General features: G+C 43.7%; 1 protein-coding gene across 5 annotated transcripts in view; it reads left to right on the top strand.

The window, feature by feature from the left end:
- The first annotated feature begins 4815 nt into the window (after positions 1 to 4815).
- NCBP3 (nuclear cap binding subunit 3) overlaps positions 4816 to 24231 on the top strand; it is a 31851-nt gene continuing 12435 nt past the window's right edge. For 2 of the 5 annotated variants that reach the window (XM_027130697.1, XM_027130699.1), the window contains exons 1-9: positions 4816 to 5040; positions 7004 to 7069; positions 8969 to 9074; positions 17822 to 18034; positions 19880 to 20008; positions 20220 to 20296; positions 21039 to 21147; positions 23499 to 23598; positions 23898 to 24001. In XM_027130697.1, coding sequence (XP_026986498.1) covers positions 4858 to 5040; positions 7004 to 7069; positions 8969 to 9074; positions 17822 to 18034; positions 19880 to 20008; positions 20220 to 20296; positions 21039 to 21147; positions 23499 to 23598; positions 23898 to 24001 — 1087 coding nt within the window. In that variant the 5' untranslated portion in view covers positions 4816 to 4857. Of the gene's footprint in view, positions 5041 to 7003; positions 7070 to 8966; positions 9075 to 10975; positions 11097 to 17821; positions 18035 to 19879; positions 20009 to 20219; positions 20297 to 21038; positions 21148 to 23498; positions 23599 to 23897; positions 24002 to 24231 lie in introns of those variants that run through there. The other 3 variants (XM_027130700.1, XM_027130701.1, XM_027130702.1) reach the window with 2 other exon arrangements.

The following is a 24231-nucleotide window of genomic DNA, read 5'->3' as shown; positions in this document are numbered from 1 at the left end:
ACACACACACACACACACACACACACACACACACACACACACACACAGACTGACCTGGATCTGCCCTCTGAGGTCTCAGATACATCCACTTCTCCAGCTAGCATGACCCAGGGAACAAAGTCTGGGACCTCTCACTCTCCAGGGCAGCTGCCAGTTCCCACCCAGGTTGGGCTGACAGTTTATCATTAGCCCATGCCAGCTCTGTGGTCAACTTCCATGCTCTCCCCACTGCCTAGGCCCCCACCATCTCCAGGTCACCTCCTCCAGGAAGCCTTCCCTGGTCCACAGCCCCAGAGGCACCCTTGGCATGTGGTCTGATGTCTGGTTCATCTCCTATAAGACTGGAAACAAGGCCCAGGGATTGCAGCCTTACCTACTGGCTGAGTCACTTTCACAACTTGTTATCTGTCTACTCACTGATCCGCCATGATGAAGACCATTGGAAAAGCATCTCTCAACTGAATCGCAAGAGTGGGACTTTCCCTCTGGGAACCCAATTCTCTCCACCTGATCCCTAGTAAGCCTCTTCGCTAGCCTGTATATCTCTGGCCTTCTCTGTTCTTCCCTCCCTGCTCCTCAGCCTGCAAACTAGCTCAGGTCTTCCCTTAACTATTTCCCAATTTCCACCGCCTTGGCTTTCTGAAGGCTGCTGTCCCACACTCCCAGGCATACAGGAAGAGCCCCTCCTGGCTTCTCTCTCAGATGCCATCTGCGCAGACTCCTTCTTCCCTGTTACTTCCTGGCTCAGTGTGTCCCGTCCCCAGCAGCGCTGGTCCCTGCTTGCTCTGGTCACAGTGGCTGATGCTCTCTGCACTGAGAGCCCTTTGACAACCCCTCCCCCCAGTCCTTTGGTCTCCCCAAGACCTTCCCTTCCCCATGGCCTAGGCACAGGTCCACACTGCAGGAATGGAACCACAACAATGGGGAACCGCAAGATGGGAAGGGGCTAGTTAAACTTCTTCGCCCTCGGTCTCCCCCAAGCGCAGGGGATCAGCCTTGAGGCACAGAGCTTTCACAGGAGAGGATCCACATATCCTCAGGTGCTCTCATCTTCTTTCAGGTAATCTTGCCAACATCCACCCACCTCCCTGGGAAATGCACCCCAAAGCTGAGAGAGCTCCCAGCTGTAGTCTGCCCTCTCCCATTCCCAGTTCAGCGTAAACATCAGTTATCAACCTGGCTACATGCTAAAATCTCCCAGGGAGCTTTTAAAAAATCATCCACCCTTACAGATTCTGATTTATTTTGGTCTGGAATGTAGTCTGGGTGTCAAGGTTTTGTTGTTGTTGTTGTTTTAATAAACAGACTTTATTTTTTGGAACAGTTTTAGGTTGACAGAAAAAATGAGTAGAAAGTAGAGTCCCATACACCCTCTCACCTGCCTCTCCTGCCCCCCAGTTTCCCCTGTTAGTAACATTTGCCTTAGTGTGGTACTTTTTTTTTTTTTTAAAGGTGGATATATGACATAATGTATTTTTAAAAAATGTTATTTATTTTTTTATTTTGGGCTGCATTGGGTCTTTGTTGCTGTGCGTGGGCTTTCTCTAGTTGCGGTAAGTGGGGGCTTCTCTTGCTGCGGAGCACGGGCTCTAGGCGTGCAGGCTTCAGTAGTTGTGGCACGCGGGCTCCAGAGTGCAAGCTCAGTAGTTGTGGTGCATGGGATTAGTTGCTCCGCGGCATGTGGGACCTTCCCGGACCAGGGCTCGAACCCGTGTCCCCTGCATTGGCAGGCGGATTCTTAACCACTGCGCCACCAGGGAAGTCCTGTCTGTGACACTTGATCACTTCTTTTATGAAACTCTCCAGTCTGTCTCAGTATCCCACTCTCCTGGTTTCTTCTATGAATAGAAAATTATCCAGACATTGGAAATAAGAAAAAGGAATAGGAAAAATAGCCACACTGATGTTGTTTCAGTATAGTGCCGGCTGCTCTCTAACATGCCTGTTCCACCTGGGATCATCTCATTCTCTAGGGAAGGGTACCCTGGTTTGACTTCCGATTTACTATTGATTAGGGTATTTTACAACTCTGTAAGGGCAGAGGTTAATTTATAGAAAATTCACAATGAGCAAATAATTCTTTTTTTAAATTTATTTCTTTTGAGTAAATAATTCTTGTCCAATAGTAATGCAAATTTTTTCTGTCTGGTAGAAAAGGGAACCCCAAAGGTTACAGTTTCTTGCTTTGCAGAGCATTAACCTCTGTGGTTAAATTCATTTCAATATTCCTTTGATTGACCAACTTGGTATTCATGCTCAAATTCTCTTTTGAGCTAGTCTTAATATCTTCCTGGGGACTTCCCTGGTGATGCAGTGGTTGGGGAATCCGCCTGCCAATACAGGAGACATGGGTTCGAGCCCTGGTCCGGGAAGATCCCACATGCAGCGGAGCGGCTAAGCCCGTGTGCCACAACTGCTGAGCCTGCGCTCTAGAACCTGTGAGCCACAACTACTGAGCCCGCACGCCTAGAGCCCGTGCTCCACAATAAGAGAAGCCACCACAATGAGAAGCCCGCCCGCATGCCGCAACGAAGAGTAGCCCCTGCTCGCCGCAACTAGAGAAAGCCCGCACACAGCAATGAAGACCCAATGCAGGGCCTCCCTGGTGGCGCAGTGGTTAAGAATCCGCCCGCCAATGCAGGAGACACGGGTTCGAGCCCTGGTGTGGGAAGATCCCACATGCAGCGGAGCAACTAAGCCCGTGCACCACAACTACTGAGCCTGTGCTCTAGAGCCCGCAAACCACGACTACTGAGCCTGTGTGCCACAACTACTGAAGCCCGCGCGGCTAGAGCCCATGCTCTGCAACAAGAGAAGCCACCACAATGAGAAGCCTGTGTACCACAATGAAGAGTAGCCCCTGCTCGCTGCATCCAGAGAAAAGCCCGCGTGCAGCAAGGAAGACACAACACAGCCAAAAAATAAAATAAATTTATTTTAAAAAAAGACCCAATGCAGCCAAAAATAAATACATAAATAAATAAATTTATAAAATCTTACTGATGTCCTAATTCATTAATGAGGATTAAAAGCTTTGACGTGTTCATTTAATATTTGGGTGTCATGTTTTTTAACTTTTTTGAAAATTGTTCTTTGCCGCTACTAGTGTTGTGACCTCACCTCAGCAGGCTGCACTGAGGAAAGGAAGGGGTGGTGGGGGTGAGTTAGGTGAACAGAAAGGTACAGGCATCAAGGGCTTTTCTGACAGGAGTCTAGGACCCCTGGTGTTTGCTGGATGCCCTGGCTTGCCCTGGATTCCTGATTCTCATGCCAGCCAGAGGTCCCCCAGGGAGCTGGTTCTCCTCTAAACTGTGCTGAATTGCAATGCCTGAGTCCTCGAGGCTCTTACCCTGCAGGGAGAGGGACCTGCGCAACCTTCTCTGCTGGCCTCCTGATGTCCATAGCTGAGGAGGGATTGCTTCCTCCTCTCCCCATGCCCCACCCCCTCAGGCCTATGGAATACATGTAATGGCGTGGTCTGTGACTGTGGCCCAAAGCTGGCCAGCTAAGCACAAACTTTCTTTAAAATGTTCTTTAAAATTCATGCAAGTGCATTCCATATATTTAACCCAATATTGTAACTACTATGTGTCCCTTTCATCAAGGAAAACTAGCCCTCTACAGAGCTCCATCTCGTGTTTGCTCTGTGTTTTAGACCATATTTTAAAAAAAGCAAAACCAACCAAACAAAAAACTAGGATGTACTGTACCCCTTCTGTATGGTCCTGTATCTACATATAATTATCTCATTTAAGCCTCACAACCTCCCATGGTGGGTAATGACCCATTTTACTGATGAAGAAATTGAAATTCCAAAGGGTTAAGTAGCTTGCCCAAGGTCACATGTGGTGTAAGGGGTGGAGCCAGCCAGCTTGAGACCCAGGTGTGTCTGATATTGATCATGTTCTCCCTTGGTTTATAATTATTTGCTTCTCCATTGTCAGAGCTGGTAAGGCCTTGGAGACCCTAGGATCCCACCTCCACCCTCCCTCAGATGGGAAGACAGGGCCAGAAAGGGGTCAGAACTAGCCCAAGGTAACACAGGGAGGAAGGTGCAAAATCAGGACTCAAAGCAAAAACTGACCAGTGGCGCCCTCTGGAAGCCTAGAGGACACTCCCTCTCTCCCAACCAGGTTCTTGTTAGAAATGTCCGCAAGAAACCATGCTCAGAAGTCTCCAGTACACCGAGCCCTTGGGAGACACGAAATTAGCGTTCAAGCTCACTACCCTCTTGGAGTCTCAATTTTGCAGTATGTAAAATGGGCCAACTATTGGGAAACTTGAGACAAAGGTTGTCAAGGCAAGTGCATTGTAAACCTACAGACTTGCCCAGAAGTGACAGACCAAGGCTCATTCTGGTTGCCAAGGCTCACATCCGGATTTTGTCCTTTAAATAGCCTGTCACCTTGGGTAAATTTCAATGCCTCAGTTTCCTCAAATGTGAAATGGGGATAGTAAAAGTAGAAACTTCATAGGGTTGTTGTAAGGATTCAAGCACTTGGAACAGTCACTGGCAGGTAATGGTAATTCAGTAAAATTAGCTTTGATTACAAGTTTACTGCTCAAGGTGTAGCTATTTCCTGAGCCCAGACTGTAGCGAACTGCTCCAGGCCCCGCAGGGGGGTGGCCCTCCAGCAGGCCCTGCCTCCGTTCCCACTCGGTCCCGCCTCCTCTTCACCAGATCCCGCTCCAGCCGGCCAGGGTTCCTCCCACCACCAGAGGACGTAGGCGCTGAAGAGAGCCTTCTAGCCGCAGCAGGCGACGCTCTAGGTAGCGGCTGCTCTGTGGCCTGTGGCAGTGGCGCTCTAGCCCGCGGTGTGCGGGGCGAACTCTCAGTGGTGCGGCCGGCGGGCGGCGATGGCGGCCGTACGGGGCCTGCGAGTGTCGGTGAAGGCGGAGGTCCCGGCGGGGCCGGCCTTGGGGCCCCCGTCGCCTGAAGCAGAGTCAGGTTTGGACCGCGGCGAGCCGGAGCCCATGGAGGTGGAGGAGGGCGAGCTGGAGGTCGTGCCGGTTCGGCGCTCGCTAAAGGAACTGATCCCGGTACGGGCGGGGGGCGGGGGCGAGGGCGAGGAGGAGGTCGCTGAGCGAGTGTCCCGCGCCGGTGGGGGCCGGAAGGGGAGGTGGCCGGGGCTGGGGGAAGTCTGGGGAAGGGATGAGGGGGGCGAGCGCCCGGGGGGCGGGGGCGCCAGGCTTGAGCAGAAACGGGCAGCAAGAGAAAGGACGCTGGGGCGCCCGGAAATGGGTGTTGCGGGGGCTGGAGGAGTTGGGGAAGAGCTGGGGGGTAGTTGAGGACACCCCCTTCGCTGCCCCTCGGAGTCAGTCTGTGCAAGAGTGTGAATGAGGAGGGGTTGGGCTTATCTGGGGGCTTGAGATAAAGGGCGAGCCCCGGGCGGGAACAGAACCAGGAGCGGCCCAGAGGAACTGTCGAGTGGCGCGGGCATCCCGGTCTCTTTGTGGGTCCTACTCCGGTGGAGCTGGTGTCTGTTAAACATAGCACTCGCGGTTTCCCTTGGGAGAGCTGGGCTTGTCAGCTGCAGAAACTCTGTGTTTCTGTTGTGACTTGAGGGTCATCTTGTCCCCGCGCGGCTCCGCTGTTACACCGTGGCTCCAGCATCTCACCCCTTAATGAAAACAAAACATCAGTGAACCAGCAGTGGTCCTTGGTCCCTCTTTTATCACAATGGGGATGCTGAGAGGTGTTTTTGCTTTTGGGTTGGTGGTCTTGTGTCCGGTTCTTAGGGCTGGTCTCAGGCCTGCATGGCTTCTCTCATGTACTTAATTTCTCACCTAACATGGATTACTTTTTAGCACATGTCTGCTAGTCTTGCTTTTAAATTAAGATTATGGAAAAAGATTTAAAAAAAAAAGGTAGGAGCACTAAAGACAGTAAATTATAGTGACTCTGGCAACAACAACTAACATAGTGGCATTTTACCATTTACTACATTATATCATTTAAAGTATCACTGAGGTTGTGAAGTAGGTGTTATCATCCCTTCATTCCTTCAATTCAACATGTACTTATTGCGTCCCCCACTTAGTGCCAGCCACAGCCCTAGGCACTTGACCAAGATCAAGACCAGACTGTGTCCTGGAGTTTATGTTCCAGTTGGGGGGACACAAGTAAACTAATAATTTACGGTAGTGGTGAGTGCTGTGGAGAGAATAAAGCATGTTAATGGGATGGAAGTGTGCAGAGGGCAGGGAGGGTGTGCAGAGCAGGAAGCAGAATGGCATAGGATGGTCAGGAAAGTCCTCTGAGATGGTGAAATTTAAGCTGAACCCTAAGTGACAAAAAGGAGCCATCCATGTGAAGATGTGGAAGAGAGCGTTCCCAGCAGGGGCAACAGTAAGTGCAGAGGCTCTGAGATGGGCACGAGATTGTTTTGTTGGAGAAAGGTAAAGTTCTGTAGCACAAGTGGGAGAGCAGTTAAAAGAGGTCAGAAAGGTAGGCGGATACCACAGAGGAAACCTAGGCCCAGAGAGGCCAAAGGAATTGTACAGTGTCATGTAATCAGTGAACGTCAGAGATGTGATTTGAGTCCCCAGGCTTCCAAATCCCATCCTATTTTCATTGCACTGTGCTGTGTTTTCCCCAGAAGGTCGAGGTGAGTCCTGACTTTCTGCATTTTGGCGAAGACTTGTGCTCCATCTGGTGGCCTGGCACAATGAATTTGTCCAGTCTGGGTTGGGGAGATAAGTGACTGTGCATCATCTTGGATATTTTTCATGAACGCCTTTAGATTTTCATTTACACGGATACCTTCAGTAGATGGAATTACTTTAGGTTGTGGATAGGCCTAGAAAAGCCTTCTTGGTATAGTAGTTGATTGCTACATGGAGTCACTGGGACAGGCTTCCCCATAATATGAGGTTGTCAGGGCGGGGGAAGGATTGCTGAAAAGAACGACTGTCCAGAAGGAATGGGTTGTCAGGCTGTTGTTTATCATGTGCTTGTCGTCGGTTGCTCGTTAGCAATTCTCACCCATCCCCTTCTTGTTAGGACACAAGCAGAAGATATGAAAACAAGGCTGGCAGCTTCATCACTGGAATCGATGTCACCTCCAAGGTAAGACAGACCATGATTAATTTATTCATTTTGAGAAGCAGGTGAACTTAATGAACAGATCTCTAGGAGAACAGCAATTATTCTTTACCTCCTTTTTTCTTTTGTTGTTGGATTGAAACTTTTTTTTAGGTTTAAATTTTGTGTTATACCGTGATGCCTTCATGCATCCTGAGAACATTCAGACAGCATTTGTGTGTTGTTGAATCCATGAGAAGATATAATCACTGTACCTAGATGCCTGTAATTAACCATGTTCAAGAAAAAGTTCTGCACTGGAGTGCTTTTTTTATGCTGTCCATTCTTTAAAAATGTGTAAACTGTTTCCACTTTAAATGAAGCAAAACGTGAAAGTGCCTTGCACATAGTAAGCCCTTAGTAAATGTCTTTATTCCTCACTGGTTGAGGCCGAGAAAAATACGATTTCCTGAATGTGTGTGTGTGGCTAGACTTTGAAGGCCAAGTGGACTGAACTATTCCCAGTACCTGGGAGTATTGCCTTTTATCTAGTGGTTGCTGTTACTAGATTACCAGCTTCACTGTAACTCTTCACAGAACGAAACATATTATTTTCTTCACAATAAACAGTTGATACTTATTTGTTGCTTTAATTGTTGATGATATTCAGCTTAAACATTGTTTCTGATTTTAATGTGTGCAATTAAGTTTCAAACAGAGTTTAAGTTACAATTCTGAATAAATAATACTGTGTTACTATATTGGATGTGTGAAAGCAAAAATAAAAATAAGTATGTCATGCTAACTTTTTTGTGTTTTATCTGGGTCTCAATCTCTGATTGCTTAAAGGCCAAAAGAAAGAACTGATCATCTTTTTTGACAAGAAGATAGAATAAAGTGAAGATGTTTTCTTTTTGTAATTGAAAAAGAAGTATACAGTACTCTTCTTAAGCCCACACCGTTTGCCATTATATGAAACAAATATATGGGGGAAAGGGTGGTAGCCAAGAATTGGTACTTCAGTCTTACTAAAGGAAGGTAGATTAGTTGTTTCCACTGGGAAAACTTAAGTGAAGAAAATTAGCATAACTATTGGGAAATAACAGAATTGTTGCTGCTTTACCAATCCCCACAAGCTTTCTATAGTCAGACCTTCAATTAGTGTGGCAAAGTCAATATACAATTAGTGAAGCTTCCTAAAAGCTATCAGAAACCCATAGTTGGACCTGGATTTATTTTACCTCCTGGAAAAAAAATTTAGGAAACTGATTGTTTTGTTTTTTAGAGAGCATCAATGCTTCTTGTCACTTATAGATGAAAACTGGCAATTCCGTGGGCACAAGTTTAGAATAGAGGAGAGAGTTTCTTTGCTTCAATGTTATTTTCAAATGCAGAAAAAGCTTTAGGGAGTGGACTGCTCAGGCAGACATAATGTGATAGGTGTGATTACCATGCACACAGACTTTGTGAAATGGGGGTGGTGGTGGGGCTTCTAGAAATAGTACTGAGATCAGAAGATCTGCCCCTTATTAGCTGAAGTGCCTCTAGCAAACCTTTTAACTTTCTTTGTGCCTCAGTTTCTGCACCTGAAAAATTGGAATGTTAAGATTGTTTAGTTACAATTTGTTTACATGATTCCTAATAATAAATGTCAAACCATTATTCATTACTCACTGAATCAACAAATATTCATTGAATTCCTGCTGTGTCCCAGATAACAGTGATAGGCAATGAATCATTGTAGAGATTATTACAAATTATAGCACTATTAGTGTATACCCTCCCAGTCATTGACTGTGAATATCTAGTTCTTTGCAAAAATTATTAAAGGCACAATGTTGCTTATTTCTTCTAAGTTACTTGTCACTGATGCATCATTTTGTGTTTGTGATTTAACTTTCCTCTTCCATGTTTCACTTCTTTGGCTTTTTCTATACCTTCTAGGAAGCAATTGAAAAGAAAGAACAGCGAGCTAAGCGCTTCCATTTTCGCTCAGAAGTAAATCTTGCCCAAAGAAATGTAGCCTTGGACCGAGACATGATGAAGAAAGGTACAGGGTGTTCGGGGGGAATTTTTCCACATTTTCCCAGAGAATGACTTCTCCCTGCCAGGGCCTCATGCTTCTGGCCTTGCCTTGCGTGTCCAGTCCTCATCCAGATACTGCCTAAGGAAGGAACTGGTGAATTCCCCATTTCTGAGGTGACCTGTTAAAGTTGAGCTGCATTAGCTGTCTCTCAGATGTCAGAGCTGGGAAGAAGGAGATTGTCTTCTCTGAGAAGCCCCAGAGAACGTCACCTAGTTGGAGGCAGAGCTGAGATTAGAACTGTGCTTTTATGGACTCTTACTCATTTTCTGCTTTTAACATAGAAGTGTTAACTTTTCTTTGCCTTTAAATATAGTGGGAGTGTATCACAGTGAGACTGTCTTTTAGGGGAGTCAGATTGGTTGGGGGGATACCATTAATACTTCGGTTGATACAGGCTTGTGATTTTATTTTATTTTTGTGTTTTGTTAGGGTAAGTATCATGCTTCCTGAAATTCACCCTGAATTATCATATCTAGTAATCTACCCCAGTTTTCGAAAGCAATTTATAAATAGAGGGGAAAATTATTATTACCCTTTTAGTGAGTTCACAGTCATATTTATTATTCCATAAATGCAAATGACCGCCCTCTGTTGTATTTGCAAATTTGGGATTTGTGAAGGGCTTAATAGGCAGCCTTCTGAATGCATGTTAAAGGTCTATGCTCTGCTGTGTGAGTTTCTCTAGGCTTGCTTGTTTGATAAAAACATGTTGAATGAATGAAAGAATAGCGACTATTTGTTGGGAACTTGCTCTCTTACCAGGCACTGTGTTAATTAGCGGGTTACATATTTGTTTCGTACTCATTTCTCACAACAACCCCATGAGGAATGTATTTTTATCCCTATTTTACAAAGGAAACAGGCCCAAAGAAGTTAAATAAATGCCCAGGTTTACATAGCTAGTAAAAGTAGAGTCAGGGTTAGAACCTGATAAACCAGATAAACCCTGACTCTAAAGCCTTGCTCTTAACTGCTTTGCTCTGTTGCCTTACAATATGTGATATGATCCCAGAGACCCAAACCTCCTTCCACGCCAGTGGGCAGAGTGGCTCGGATGCAGAGCTCAACTCTGGAGCTGCTTTACTCCTTTTTTCTGCATAATGAGTTCAGTTTGGAAATACGACCTTGCTTCCCTTGCAGGCCAGGCGTCCAGGCATCTGCTTGAGTGGATTTTTCTGTTTCAGGAAAAGTCCTGTGAAGGCATAGGCATTCATGTGCCTGCACGGTCTAGACCCAGGCAGATGTCGGAGGCCTTTCTTACAGCTCCACCTTGAAAGCCCCCCTGTTTCCTTCTAGTCCCGTAAGCAGTCCTTGTGACATCTTGCTTCTGACCTTGCTCATGCCGGTCACTCTGTTGATTTGCCCCTCCCTGTCCCACGCTTTTTCTGGTTCAGATGTCACTGCCTCTGTGAAGCATCCCTAATTACTCACTTCAGCCTCTCTTCCCACCTGTGCTGGGGCTCTTCAGAGTGCCGAGCCCTCCTGGGATCTAGTCTCAGTTCCTTAGTGAATGCGGGCGAGTTAGTGAACCTTTTTAGGTCTCACTTTCCTTGTTGTAAAATGGGAATAGGATACCTTCCTGAAAATGATCACTTTCGGGGTTAAATTTTAATTTAAAAAAAAATGTTTTTTTGAAAAGTAATCCCGATCTCATGGTTTTAAAGATTCTCTTAAAAACAATAGATCTGCCTGGAATGTCAGTTGCTCATTACAACCTGTTTTTTGATCCAGGAAGCAGCATGGTTTTGGAGTGTGTTCTTGAACTCCAGAGAACCCTGCTGCCTTTCCCAGATCAATTTAAATTAGAGTGGGGGAATGGGTTTGGATAGATCTCAAAGATAGTTATTATTTTTATATCTCCTCAGGTAATTCTAATGTGCAGTCAGGATTGAGAACCACTGGTGTTGTGGTTAAGAGCGTGGTTTCTGAAGTCTGACTGCCTGTATTCAAATCCTGACTTGTCACTTTCTAGCTCTTTGACCTTAGGTAAGTTGTTTAGCCTCTAAGAACCTCAGTTTCCTCATCTGGAAAGGCAGGTTAACGTTAGTTCTTATAGGGTGGTTGGGAGGCTCTGACAAAATGTTATGATTCTTAGAGTGGTGTCTGGCATATAGTAAATGTTAGTTATTATTATTATCTGGCATTCTCCATCTTCCAAACAGTCATCTAAGTGGTCCAGCCTCTTGGGAGAATGGGGACATTGGAATAAGCATCTTGATTCCTGCAGCCACAGTAGGTGTCAAGTTATTTCTTCTTATTAATATCAACAGTAATAAAATACACCATTTGATAAATGTTTACTATGTGCCAATCACTCTATGTGGTTAGCTTATCTTCCAACAACCCTGTTGCAGGGAACGTATTTATCATTTCTGTTTTACTGGTGAGGAAAGTAAGGTGCTGAGAGGTTGAGAAACTTGCTCAAGGTCCCACAGGTAGTAAGTAGCAAGGCTGGGATTTGAAGGCTGGTCTGACTGAAGCCTGTGTTCCTAATCTCTCTGCCAGCTTCAGGGATGTGGTTTGGGATGCGCTGCACTAGACCAGTCCTCATCAAGAGTAACTCGCTACTTTTGAGTGACAGTGTCAGGCAGCTTCTCTTTATCTCCAAGATCAAAGCTCTCATGGTTGGAAAGGACCTTAGAGGTCATCTGGATCCCTCCTCCTGCCCAGTGCTGCAGGCCTTTCGGCAAAGTTCCCCATGGTCCTTTGGCCTCTGCCTGAACATTTCCTAGTGGTGGCATGAGAACTATTTATGAAGCAGTCAGTTTTTTTGTTTTTGTTTTAATTAAGGCATGCACACTGTTTATTTATTTATCTTTCTTTCTTTCTTTTTTTTTTTGGCTGCACCCTGTGGCATGTGAGATTTTAGTTCCCCAACCAGGGATCGGATCTGTGCCCCCTGCAATGGAAGCACGCGTAGTCTTAACCACTGGACCTCCAGGGAAGTCCCCACGGTCTTGTTTTTGGATACTTCTTCATGTTGAACAAAAATTGCTTTCTAGTAATTTCTGTCTATTAGTTACTGTGTAACTCTTAGAACAACATTAAGTCCTTTCCTCATTCACACAGTAACTCTTCAGGTGAAGGAATGGACAGCCCATTCCCTAAACTTTCTTATGTGGCATGACTTTCTGGTCTCCCTCCTATAGACCCTTCCCAGTTTCTAAATGTCCTTCATCAGATGAGGTACAGATTCCAGATTTGGTTGGATTTGTGCAATGCATGGCAGGACTCTGACCACGGTTTCTGTCCCAGCCATTTCATAGTAGTCATCTTCTAGTCAACCAAAGCACCAGTTGTTTCCCTCAGGAATTGCGCCTATCAAAACAGTCTTTCTCATCTTGTATTTGAGACATTTTAAAAAGTTGCCTTTTTATTTATCCCTATTAAATTATATCTTGATTTCAAGACTCCATTTCAGCTTACGGAGTTAATTTTCATCTTGACTCTGCCTTTCAACATTTTAGCTGCACTCCTCACTTTGTTATGCATGGCTTCTGCATCTTTATCCAGTTGTTGGTAAATGTCAAACAGGATAATCCCGTATCATGCCATGACACACAGATGCATCAATTATAGTCTTATTCTATTATCAGGCCCACCTATCATTTTATTGTCATGGGGAACTAGATTACGCGCCTTAATAAACTTGAGATAGAACATGTCTGTGGTATTCTTTGAATTTCTTGGCCTGCTAATCCAATCAAAAAAGAAAAGAGGTTAGCTGGCTTGCTTCTTAGTGAACTCATGTCATTTCCTATGGGAAAGACTTAAGTTTCTTAAGGGATCAGAGATTCTGTCTGATAAGCTATTTTTTAAAAATTTCAGAGAATGACAATCTTTTGCATTGTTTGGGAATTTCTCTTTTCCTCTTTTCTGAAAATCAGTACAGAATTAGTCCTTCTCAAGGCTTTAAGGTACCTCGTTCCTCCCCTGCAACTTTTTAGAGATTACTGCCTAATTCTGAAATCACTGCTTTGTGTTTTGGTTAGTACAGTGGGGCGTAATTCTAGATTAGAAGACTTAAATCTATTAAAACTATTTCTAAAGCCCTTCTTGTCACCTATCTTGGGTTTTAGTTCTTACTTAATGATAGCTATTCTACTGCCCTTTAGTAGTACAGCAAAATAGATCAACAGTTCTGCCCTTTTCCCCAAAGCAACGTTGCTTGAAACACTTGGAAAAAAACCCACCATTCCCCCCCGCCCCCCCCACCTCACCGTGCCGCTTGGCTTGTAGGATCTTAGTTCCCTGACCTGGGATTTAACCCGGGGCCATGGCAGTGAAAGCGCCGAGTCCTAACCACTGGACCACCAGGGAAGTCCCCCATTGGCATTTTTTTTTTTTTTTGCGGTACGAGGACCTCTCACTGGTGTGGCCTCTCCCGTTGCGGAGCACAGGCTCCGGACGTGCAGGCTCAGTGGCCATGGCTCACGGGCCCAGCCGCTCCGCGGCATGTGGGATCTTCCCGGACCGGGGCACAAACCCGTATCCCCTGCATCGGCAGGTGGACTCTCAACCACTGCGCCACCAGGGAAGCCCCCACCATTGGCATTTTTGATGAGCCTATTTGCTCTGGACTGTAACCTTTTCTTCATTAGATGTTAGACAAACAATTCGTGTCCACCAAAGAAAATTTGGAAAGTAAAGTAAGAAGAAAAGTTGCCCACAGTGCACCACCCAAATGCAGTCATTGTCAACATTTTGTGCATTTCCTTCTAATCTTTTCTGGGTATGGACTTTATTTTTGCTTTTCGCTTTGTAGTTCTACTGCTTTCTTCCTTTTCACTTGACAGTCTGTCATCAGCATTTTCCATGTTATTATAGAGCCTGATGTAGTCTTTCAGACTCGTGCATTTCTTACATTTCTTCTCTTATACTGGTAATTTACCCTTTATCTGTCTCCCATATGTGTTCTTTGGTGAGTTGTGCTCACCTAAGCTTTGTTGCTTTCTCTTTTCTTGGGATCACCTCTCATACTCTGAGTTACTGTATTTAGTGTCTTCCAAATTTTTTGATCATCCTAATCTGAGGCTTTGAAGTTGGCTACTTTTTCTCTGGATTTTCAGAAATCTGCTTTCTTAAAGACTTGAGTTTTGTGTCCTACGACCTGTCATTCATTGTCTTCTCTCCTGTTGGAAAATCCAAGATGATTCCCTCACCACCTTGCTTGTAGTCAACACTCAGTAAATGCCCAGTTCTCATTCCCCAGTTCATTTGTTCACTGCCACCTCAGCAGTTAGTCCTTTCTCATCATCTGGGCATAAATCTAGGCGCCTTCTTTGTTGCTTTGTTTTATTTTAAGCAGTGACATTGGCAGGCTTCCATCAGATCTTAAGCTTGTCTCATATATGATTAAATCCTTCATATCAGCATCTCCTACAAGATTTTCTTCTGCCTGCTCCTCAGTCTGATTCCTCTACTCTCACCAGGAGCTGTTCTTGTTGTTGTTTACCCTCTTCAAAACCATCTCTTTACTTCCCAAAGGATTTTTTCCTCCAAAATCATGGCTTTTAGCTTGAAGAACTGAGAAGGTCCCCTGGGCTACCTCTTCAGTTTCCCATCCTGCGTGGTAGAGTTACTCTGCATGTCCAGTGTGGACATCCATCTCATTTGGGGTTCTGTTCATTGTTGCACCGCTGGTCACTAATAAGGACTTGCTAAGGATTCATAAGTCTTTTTTTTTTTTTGGCCGCACCATGCAGCATGCGGGATCTTAGTTCCCTGAGCAGAGATTGAACTCATCCCCTCAGCAGTGGAAGCACAGATTCTTAACCACTGGACCACCAGGGAAGTCCTAGGATTCATAAGTCTTGATGGTATCTCTGTCTTCATGAATCTGAGTTGGCAGGAAGATACTTACCTGATTTATTCTGCCCACACCTAATGGGCTCCCATTAAACCTGTCTTTTACTCCTCAAAATGACAAAAAAAAAAATTAAAAAGAACTTTTATCTGAAAGTATTCACATGTATTTCAAGTTCATTTGTTTTAAATAAAATATATGACATATAAAAACATACTTAGGAGTAATGGATGCTGAATTCTTTTTTTTTTTTAATTAATTTATTTTTTTGACTGTGTTGTGTCTTCATTACTGCACGTGGGCTTTCTCTAGTTGCGGAGAGCAGGGGCTACTCTTTGTTGCGCAGGCTTCTCATTGCAGTGGCTTGTCTTGTTGCGGAGCACGGGCTCTAGGCGCGCGGGCTTCAGTAATTGTGGCACGCGAGCTCAGTAGTTGTGGTTCACGGGCTCAGTTGCTCCGTGGCATGTGGGATCTTCCCGGACCAGGGCTCGAACCTGTGTCCCCTGCATTGGCAGGCGGATTCTTAACCACTGCGCCACCAGGGAAGTCCCAGATGCTGACTTCTTGACAGAACTACTTTGGAGAAGCTTGGGGAGGAAGGGACGTGGAGAGCTTACACAGGCCCTAGGGGGTTTTTTTGTTTGTTTTTGTTTTTAAATTTATTTATTTTATTTATTTATTTTTGGCTGCGTTGGGTCTTCGTTGCTGCGCACGGGCTTTCCTCTAGTTGTGGCAAGTGGGGGCTACTCTTCGTTGCGGTGCGCGGGCTTCTCATTGCAGTGGCTTCTCTTGTTGCAGGGCATGCGCTCTAGGCACCCAGGCTTCAGGAGTTGTGGCTCACAGGCTCAGGAGTTGTGGCTCGCGGGCTCTAGAGCACAGGCTCAGTAGTTGTGGCGCATGGGCTTAGTTGCTCTGCGGCATGTGGGATCTTCCCAGACCAGGGCTCAAACCCGTGTCCCCTGCACTGGCAGGCGGATTCTTAACCACTGCACCACCAGGGAAGCCCGGGCCCTAGTTTTATATATAGTGTTTTATTTGCCTCAAATCTTTTTTTTTTTTTTTTTTTTTTTGGTAGGCGGGGTTTTCTCTTTTTTGGTCTCTCCCCCTTGGGGGAGCACAGGCTCTGGACGCACAGGCTCAACGGCCATGGCTCACGGGCCCAGCCGCTCCACGGCATGTGGGATCTTCCCGGACCGGGTCACGAACCTGTGTCCCCTGCATCGGCAGGCGGACTCTTAACCACTGCACCACCAGGGAAGCCTTATTTGCCTCAAATCTTTTTAAGAATTTAAGCGTAAAGCTAGGTGGTGGATATACAGGTATTTTAAAAATATTTTTTCTTTGTTGATATATTTGTGTATTTCACAATTAAAAAGATTAAATGAGATAATGTGCTTAAAGTATTTAGTAAAAAACACAATTCTGCTAAGGGTGAGGTTCCTTTAGACCACAGCCTTCAACGTTTCTTCCTTCCCAGAGGTAACAGCTCTTATCAGTGTGGAGTGAAGTATTCCAGAGTTTCTTCTATGTATTTGTGTACACAAATATATATCCTTAGAAAATATATGGTGATATTTATGTTTTAATATTTTTAATGTATGTATTTTTCTGCAGCTTTTTTTCACTCAGTAACGTGTCATAGAATCTTTCTATGGTATATAATAAATTATCTCATTGTTTTTAACTGCTTAATATTCTATAATATGGATAAACCATGATTCATTTAATATGGATAAACCATAATTTATTACTCTGATAGCTACTGGGTTATTAAAATAGTGCTGCAACAAACATCTTTGTGTGGACCACTCTGTGAACCCATGTGTGTTTAGGATAGATACTGAAGAGAATTCCTTTGCGTATAGGGCATGTGCTAAGTTACATTTGTAATAGACACTCCTAGTTGCCCTTCAGAGTGGCTGTGGCAGTTCACACTCCCACCAGCAGAGGGAGGGGCTCTTTCCTCCACCCTGCCACCAATTGATACTAAAAGACATGAATTAAAAACATAGTCAGTGGGCTTCCCTGATGGCACAGTGGTTAAGAATCCACCTGCCAATGTAGGGGACACGGGTTCAAGCCCTGGTCTGGGAAGATCCCACATGCTGCGGAGCAACTAAGCCCATGCGCCACAACTACTGAGTCTGTGTTCTAGAGCCTGTGAGCCACAACTACTGAAGCCCGCGTGCCTAGAGCCTGTGCTCCGCAACAAGAGAAGCCACCGCAATGAGAAGCCCACGCACCTCAACGAAGAGTAGCCCCCGCTCGCCGCAACTAGAGAAAGCCCGTGTGCAGCAACGAAGACCCAACGCAGCCAAAAATAAATAAATTAAAAAAACAAACAAACAAAAAAACCTGGTCAATGAAAACTGATACCTTGTTTTAAGGTGGATTATCCTGATAGTAGTGAGGTCAACCATCTCTTCATGTTTATTGGCCTTTTCTGTTTCTTTTTGTGTGGATTGCCTGCCCATGTCCTCTGCTCATGTCCTCTGCTCATGTCCTCTGCCCATTTTTATTTGGGGCCGTCATTTTCTATTGATTTGTAGGATTTCTTTGCTCTACTTTCATACTTTGCTGGACACCCAGGGGCAGTGTCTCTTCTTCTCAGAACTGTCTTGACTATCGCACATTTCTCGTTGACATATCTTTAAAAAATTTTAGAATCAGTGTATCAAGTTCAATGAATAACCCTGTTGAATTCGGTACTGCTTTTATTATTACAGGTCATTTTGAGACGAGGTATCATGTATATAATCAACACCATTTGTTTAATCTTCCTCAGCCTAATAAGCCCATTCTGAATAGTCGTTTATTTAATGCTATTGATGTGTGATAAAAATTAAAATAGTTTACCTTACTGTCAAGTCTCATTTTCTTTTGAAATAATTATTATCTCTTTCAGCATATTTCTTTTTAAAATACCTATTATCTGAACTGTTACAACGGGCTACTGGTGGATTGTGCAACAGCAGGTGTCTTGTTTTTCTAGCAATCCCCAAAGTGAGACTGGAGACAATCTACATTTGCGGCGTAGATGAGATGAGTACCCAGGATGTCTTTTCCTATTTTAAAGAATATCCTCCGGCCCACATTGAGTGGTTGGATGATACCTCCTGTAAGTAACCCAGGTTACTTGAATATGCTTTTGTTTATGATATTAAAAGAATTTTTGCCATCTCAAATGGTGAATGATTTTGGCCAGACTATGTCTAACCTCTGCCTTTAGCCTAGGAGAGAAAAAATTGCTCACTGCTGAGAACCAGAGTGCGTTAACCAGTCTGCCAGATCGTACTCCATGCGTATTCTAAGTCAGCTCAGAGGTGGTTACCCGGCCTCTAGGAGGATGGTTGTTGGCAGCTGAGTCCAGGGTACATGACTGAGGCCTCTCTTAACACCCACAGTTTCCCAACAAAGGGGTGGGTCCAACTGCATAGACTTGGGGCTGCATTTTCAGGGCTTTAGACTTTGTCATTGCAACTTGCCATACAGCTTTTCAGAGGGCTATCTCTGACCTAGAACTAGACCAGAACCCTCTGACACAGTGCCAGACCTCTCATCTCTGCTTGCTTTGGACTGTGTTTTCTGGAGCTTCATCTGCTGGCCCTAATCTGGGGACTGTTCCACTTGTGAGCTAACTGTAATTTTTAACTTGCGTCCCCTCTCCAAGTCTGGCCTGACCTTTGGTACCCACTCTGCTGGCTTCTTGTCTTGTCTCACTTCTAGTCTGGCTTTACTTTCTGCCAGTGTGCTGACCTGCTTTTCCCGGCTGCTTTCTTAGATGTTAATTCGTTGAAAGAAGAAGAAGCATGACTGAGTAAAAGTTTTTCTCCTTTTTTCTTTTTTCTTAACTTAGACCATCCAAATCAGGGGATGGCAAGCCTTTTTTATAAAGGGCTGGATGATAAATATTGTAGGCTTTGCAGGCCATACAGTCTCTGTGGAATCTACCCAGCTTTGCCGTTGTAGCGTGAAAGCAGCTATAGACAATATAACTGAATGAGCCTGGCTGTTCTCTGTAGAACTTTGTTTACAAAAACAGGTGGCAGGTGTGTAGTTTATTATACGTTAGTTATAACTAAATAAAGCCGGTTCAAGTATAAATAGATAAATGGATGGGTGATGGATGGATGGATGAATGAATCAATGATAGCAGGTGGTGGGCTGGATTTGCTAATGCCTGATTTATCTAATTAAAACTGTAGCTAAGGGATGTTAGAGTCAGAGGAACCCTTAGAATCATCCAGTTCACCTATCTCGTATTGTACATCAGAAACTGAGAAACAGAAGCGGGAGGTTATTTGCTCAAGACCATGTGGCGTATTATTAACAAAGATGAGACTCTTTAGACTTTCATTTCCCAAACTGAGATACAGGAGTAACATAAGTTTGAGAAACGCTGCTTTAAAGTTAAACTTCTCAAAAACCTTTTCTTGCTAACTTCTCTTAAAGAAGCAAATTAAATTGATTGCTGCAAAGCCAGGTGGCTGTCACGCCTCCATTCTATATATCCCATGGATGCCATCGTCACCCACACTTCACAGTAGGGAAACATCATTTAGCATGTCTGGATAACAAGGAACAGCAGAGGGCTTCCATGTAGGGGGCAGTAGAATAAAGGATAATCTAAATTTATTTGAGAATTTTCACCATCATCATCATCAAGAACTGCTAACACTTATGTATAACAGCCACTGTATGCCAGGCAGTTTTAATATACAGAACCCCTTTTCATGGAATACTTGACCATTATTTTGTGGACCCAGTTTGGGAATGTAGCTCTAGGTTGATTTTATCAAAGAAGTTTTACTACCAGGTTCTGTAGTTCCTTTCATTAGTTGGTGTGTACATTTACTGATGCCAGGCCATAGCTGAATGAGACTTTAGCAGTGAATATGATGTAGTCTCTGTTCTCAAGAAACTTAACCATTTGGATGTGATGTAACGTGTTATCTTATTTTAGGTAATGTGGTTTGGTTGGATGAAATGACAGCCACACGAGCCCTTATCAATATGAGTTCCCTGCCAGCCCTGGATAAGATAAGAAGCAGGGATGCCAATGAGGACAAGTCGTCTGAGAAAAGTAAAAAAGGTAACTGACCACAAAGGAGGGACTTTGGGGCTAAAAGTCCTGTCCTTTACAACTTGAGTTTCTGTGCAGTGTTCTATAGCATCTCATCGCCAGTTATTTCTGAAATAAGCTGTGATGCTTTGGATCATTAGTAAAGAGGAGGAGAAAATATTAGACTTAGCATGCATGAGATGGAGTTAAGATTCATCTTGTCCCTCACGTTCCGTTTTAGACAAGCAGGAAGACAGTTCCGACGACGATGAGGCTGAAGAAGGAGAAGTTGAAGATGAGAACGCAAGTGATGTAGAGGTCAGTGAGAGGGCAAAGGTGTCTGTAAGGTTTCACTGTAAACAACTGCTTACTGTCTTGGTATTTAAGCCTTAAAGACTTAATACAGTACGTTGTGTTCCTCCTCTGGCTTTCACCATTATACCTCCTGAGGGGGCACCAGGCTCTTGGCCTTTAAGTTCGTGTGGCTATAATGAATGATTCATCTTGAGATCTTAGTACTCACACTTCTGTATGAAAGGAAATGGTTTTATTGAGAAATCCTTTGAAATGCTATCAAATCAGTAAAATTAAGGAATAGCAAGTAATGGCATATTTCCTAATGGCGTATGTACTGTTGTTGGAAATATTAAAGTGCATTCATTTTAAAATTATTTATTAAATGCCTACCATATACCAAATTCTAGGTGCTGGGGGTATAGCGTCCAGCAAAACAAAGTCCTTACCCTGTCGGAGCCTACATTCTAGTGGGGTAGACAGACAATACACTGATACACAGATATGTAATATAATGTCAGGAAGTGATGAGTGCTGTGAAGAAAAGTAAAGAAGGGTAAGCAGATAGAGAATGATGGAGACGATTCTTTTAGACAAGGTGGTCAGGGAAGACCTCTGACTTAGACATCCTGCAGAGGAACTGGTGCTGTAATGCTGATGGGTATTAGTAAAGGTAGATTGCTTTCTTAATCAGTGGTAACTTTGCTGCTGAATGAATATGAAAAAGGCTTTAATTTTTATGTCGAAAATGCTCTTTTTTCTTAAGTTGGACACGTTGTCTCAGGTAGAAGAAGAATCTCTGCTAAGAAATGATCTTCGTCCAGCGAACAAACTTGCTAAAGGAAATAGGTTATTCATGAGATTTGCTACAAAAGGTAAATGATAATTGGTATTGATTTTTATTTTTTATTTATTTTTATTTTTAATCAAAGTGATTTTTATTGAGTGACACCTCTCTTGAATCAGAACCTAGGTCAAGTAATCTCAAAGATCCTTCAAACTGTAATATTCTGTGCTTATAAAATCAATGACTTGCTGCCTGAGTTGGAATTTCACACATTGAAAGTGAATATTAGTTATTTGTACACTTTTGTGGTTTCTAGCTAAGGTAAGTTATTTTCTGTCAAAGCTGGTTTGTCCCATGTGCTTTTCAGCCAGTTTATCATCTGAACTATGAAAACTTTAAAATTGTATTTTAGGTATCATAGCAATACCTTCCTGGACATTGCTAGTAGCGCCATTCAACTCTAATTCTCTAAAGAATTAAATAAAAAGCCTCTTAACAATTCATAAGGCTTTTTACACATAATGATTTGGGTACACATTAATAATGTGTGTGTGGTGGTGGGGGTTGAGTCAGTTGAGAGTTAATTGGAAATGACAACTCTTCACCCCTGAATACTTCAGTAAGTATTTCCGAAGAACAAGGACTTGGTTTTACACACAGTTATCAAAATCAGGGAACTTAGCATTAATACAATACTGTTACCTAATTCGGAGCCCACGTTCAGATTGTACCAGCTCCCCACTCTGTATATTTAAACTACCTGGGGGAAGAAAAAACTACCTGGCACACAGTGAGTGCTGTGTCAGTGTTAAGAGTTCATGCTGCTGCTGCTGCTGACAATGATGATTATCAAATACATTTGGATTATTCTTTATACTACTCCCCCACTGAACTAGGATCCACTCTAGGCCCGGGTGTTTAAGTCTGCCGTGTCGCCTTAGTCTCCCTGAATATGGAACTACTCCTTTGTTTTCCTTGACTGGGACATTTTTAAAGAGGATAGGCTCATTATTTTATAGGCTGCCCCTTAGTTTGTCTGATGTCTCCTAATTAAATTCGGGTTGTGCGTTTATACCACAGACGTGACATTGTGTCATTTTCAGTGCATCATATCAGGAGGCACATTGTATTTATTTATCCCCTTCCTGAGGATGTTAGCTTTTATCACTTGGTTAAGGTAATGATCGCCAGGTTTCTCCACTATAAAGTTACTCTTTTTCCATTTATAATTTAAAGGTTTGTGGGGAGATGCTTTGAGGTTATGTAAATAGCCTGTTCCTCATCCAACTTCCATGCCGTAGCTTTAGATCCATTGATGACTTTTTAGCTCTCTCATTTATTAGTTGGCAGTCTGCCGTAAGGAAGAGCTTCCCCTTTTTACCCATTTGTTTATGTATTTACTTATCTTTTTTACTTATATCAGTTTAGATTCATGGAGTTTTATTCAATGGGTTATCATCCATTCTATCATTATTTTGATTCACAAATTATTTTGGATTTGGCCAGTAGAGCCTCTTCAAACTGTGTTCTTGTGACACGCCTTCATGATTCTTTGAGTTCTTTCTTTATGGCACAATAAAACATCTTGTTTTGCCAGACTCAACTTGTACTTTCCCTGCCCCAGATCTGGAATCAGCCATTTCTCCAGGGAGCTGGTGGGCATGCTTTTTGTAGGGTGCACATTCTGGTTTGTGACACCAAGTTTATCTCTAGCACTGGGTACATTCTCATTGGTGTTCATCCCTTGCGTTCAGTGAGTGCCCAGGGAGCTGTCAAGAGACCTTTATGTTATGAAAATATGTGTGCTCACTGACCACCTTTTCTTCCTGTTAACTGGCATTTTAACTTGATAAATGGGGTCTTGTCTTCATTTACTTATTCGAGGGACCATTTGTGTGCATTCTGGATATATGGTGCTGTGCTGTTTTCCTTAAGCCATTTTGAGGAACATCACGGTAAACTGGAAAAAAAATGGTTTGCCAAATACATGGACCTGTGTATAATCTGTTTCTTTGACCCTGATTCTGTGTTACTGGAGTGTTATCATTCAGAAGTGAGTATCATCTTTCAGGGGGCAGTGAAAATGCCACCTCTTCTAAAAGCCTTTTTGATTCCTGAACGCTGGTGATAACTGATGTTCCCCTGTGCTTCTTGGAACCTAGTATATTGTATTGTTGTTAATAGTATTTTCTCTATGAAGTCAGCTCCCTAACAGCAGCTTAACCTCCCTCGTCTCTGAATTTTGCTCCACCGCCTCCACAAGGCAGTGCGTTAGGAGGCGCTCAGAGAGTGAGTGTTTCTAGTGCGTCCTCCCCTTTTGTTGGCTGATTGTGCTGATCTGATCCCAGCCATGAAAAACATTCTTTTTTTTTTTTAAACCCATTCAACATTGTCTTCACACTCACAGGAAATCCTTGGTAACTTGTAATTAATTTTTAGATGACAAAAAGGAACTTGGAGCAGCAAGAAGAAGTCAGTATTACATGAAATATGGGAATCCAAATTACGGAGGCATGAAAGGAATTCTTAGTAATTCTTGGTGAGTCCAAAACCTTAAAATACAATAGTTTAAATAGTATGTAAGCTTTTCATAATCCTTCAGTTGGTATTCTGCAGTGGAATGTCAACACCGTATGTGGACGTGAAGGAAAACAAGAAGAAAGAATTCAAGATTTTTAACTGTGGTAAATGGTGTGAGAATGCTGACTTTCAGTTTCATGGGAAATATCTCGGTTTCAGCACCTAACGTTGTGTCAGGGTGTAGTTGAAATTAACTAGTGGATTTCAAGGCCCTTCCTGCTGGTTTTTGATTATGTGCTTGTTTTGGCAATGTTGCAGGAAGCGAAGATACCATTCCCGTCGCATTCAGCGGGATGTGATCAAGAAGAGAGCCCTGATTGGGGACGACGTTGGCTTGACATCCTATGAACACCGACATTCCGGTAGTTGCCTGCTCAGCTCTTGGGTAGACACATGTTTGGCTCCTGAAATCATATTTTTATTCTTAATACAGTCTCTTAAGGTTCCAAACTTTATCATCCTCTCTTCCTTGCCCTCACCCTCTGCCAACATATAGGAAAGTAAGTCAAGTCACAATTAATTTGAAATTGCCCCGTACAAAGAGGTCAAATGATTTTATAAAAGCCGTTCTAACAATAAAGGCAAGATGTAG

The sequence above is a fragment of the Aethalodelphis obliquidens genome, unplaced genomic scaffold (genome assembly GCF_003676395.1).
Source record: "Aethalodelphis obliquidens isolate GAN/ISIS:26980383/991018 unplaced genomic scaffold, ASM367639v1 scaffold38, whole genome shotgun sequence".
NCBI classification, from domain to species: Eukaryota; Metazoa; Chordata; class Mammalia; order Artiodactyla; family Delphinidae; genus Aethalodelphis; species Aethalodelphis obliquidens.
The sequence above is the reverse complement of the archived record's forward strand: the minus strand, read 5'-3'. Positions and strand labels throughout refer to the sequence as shown.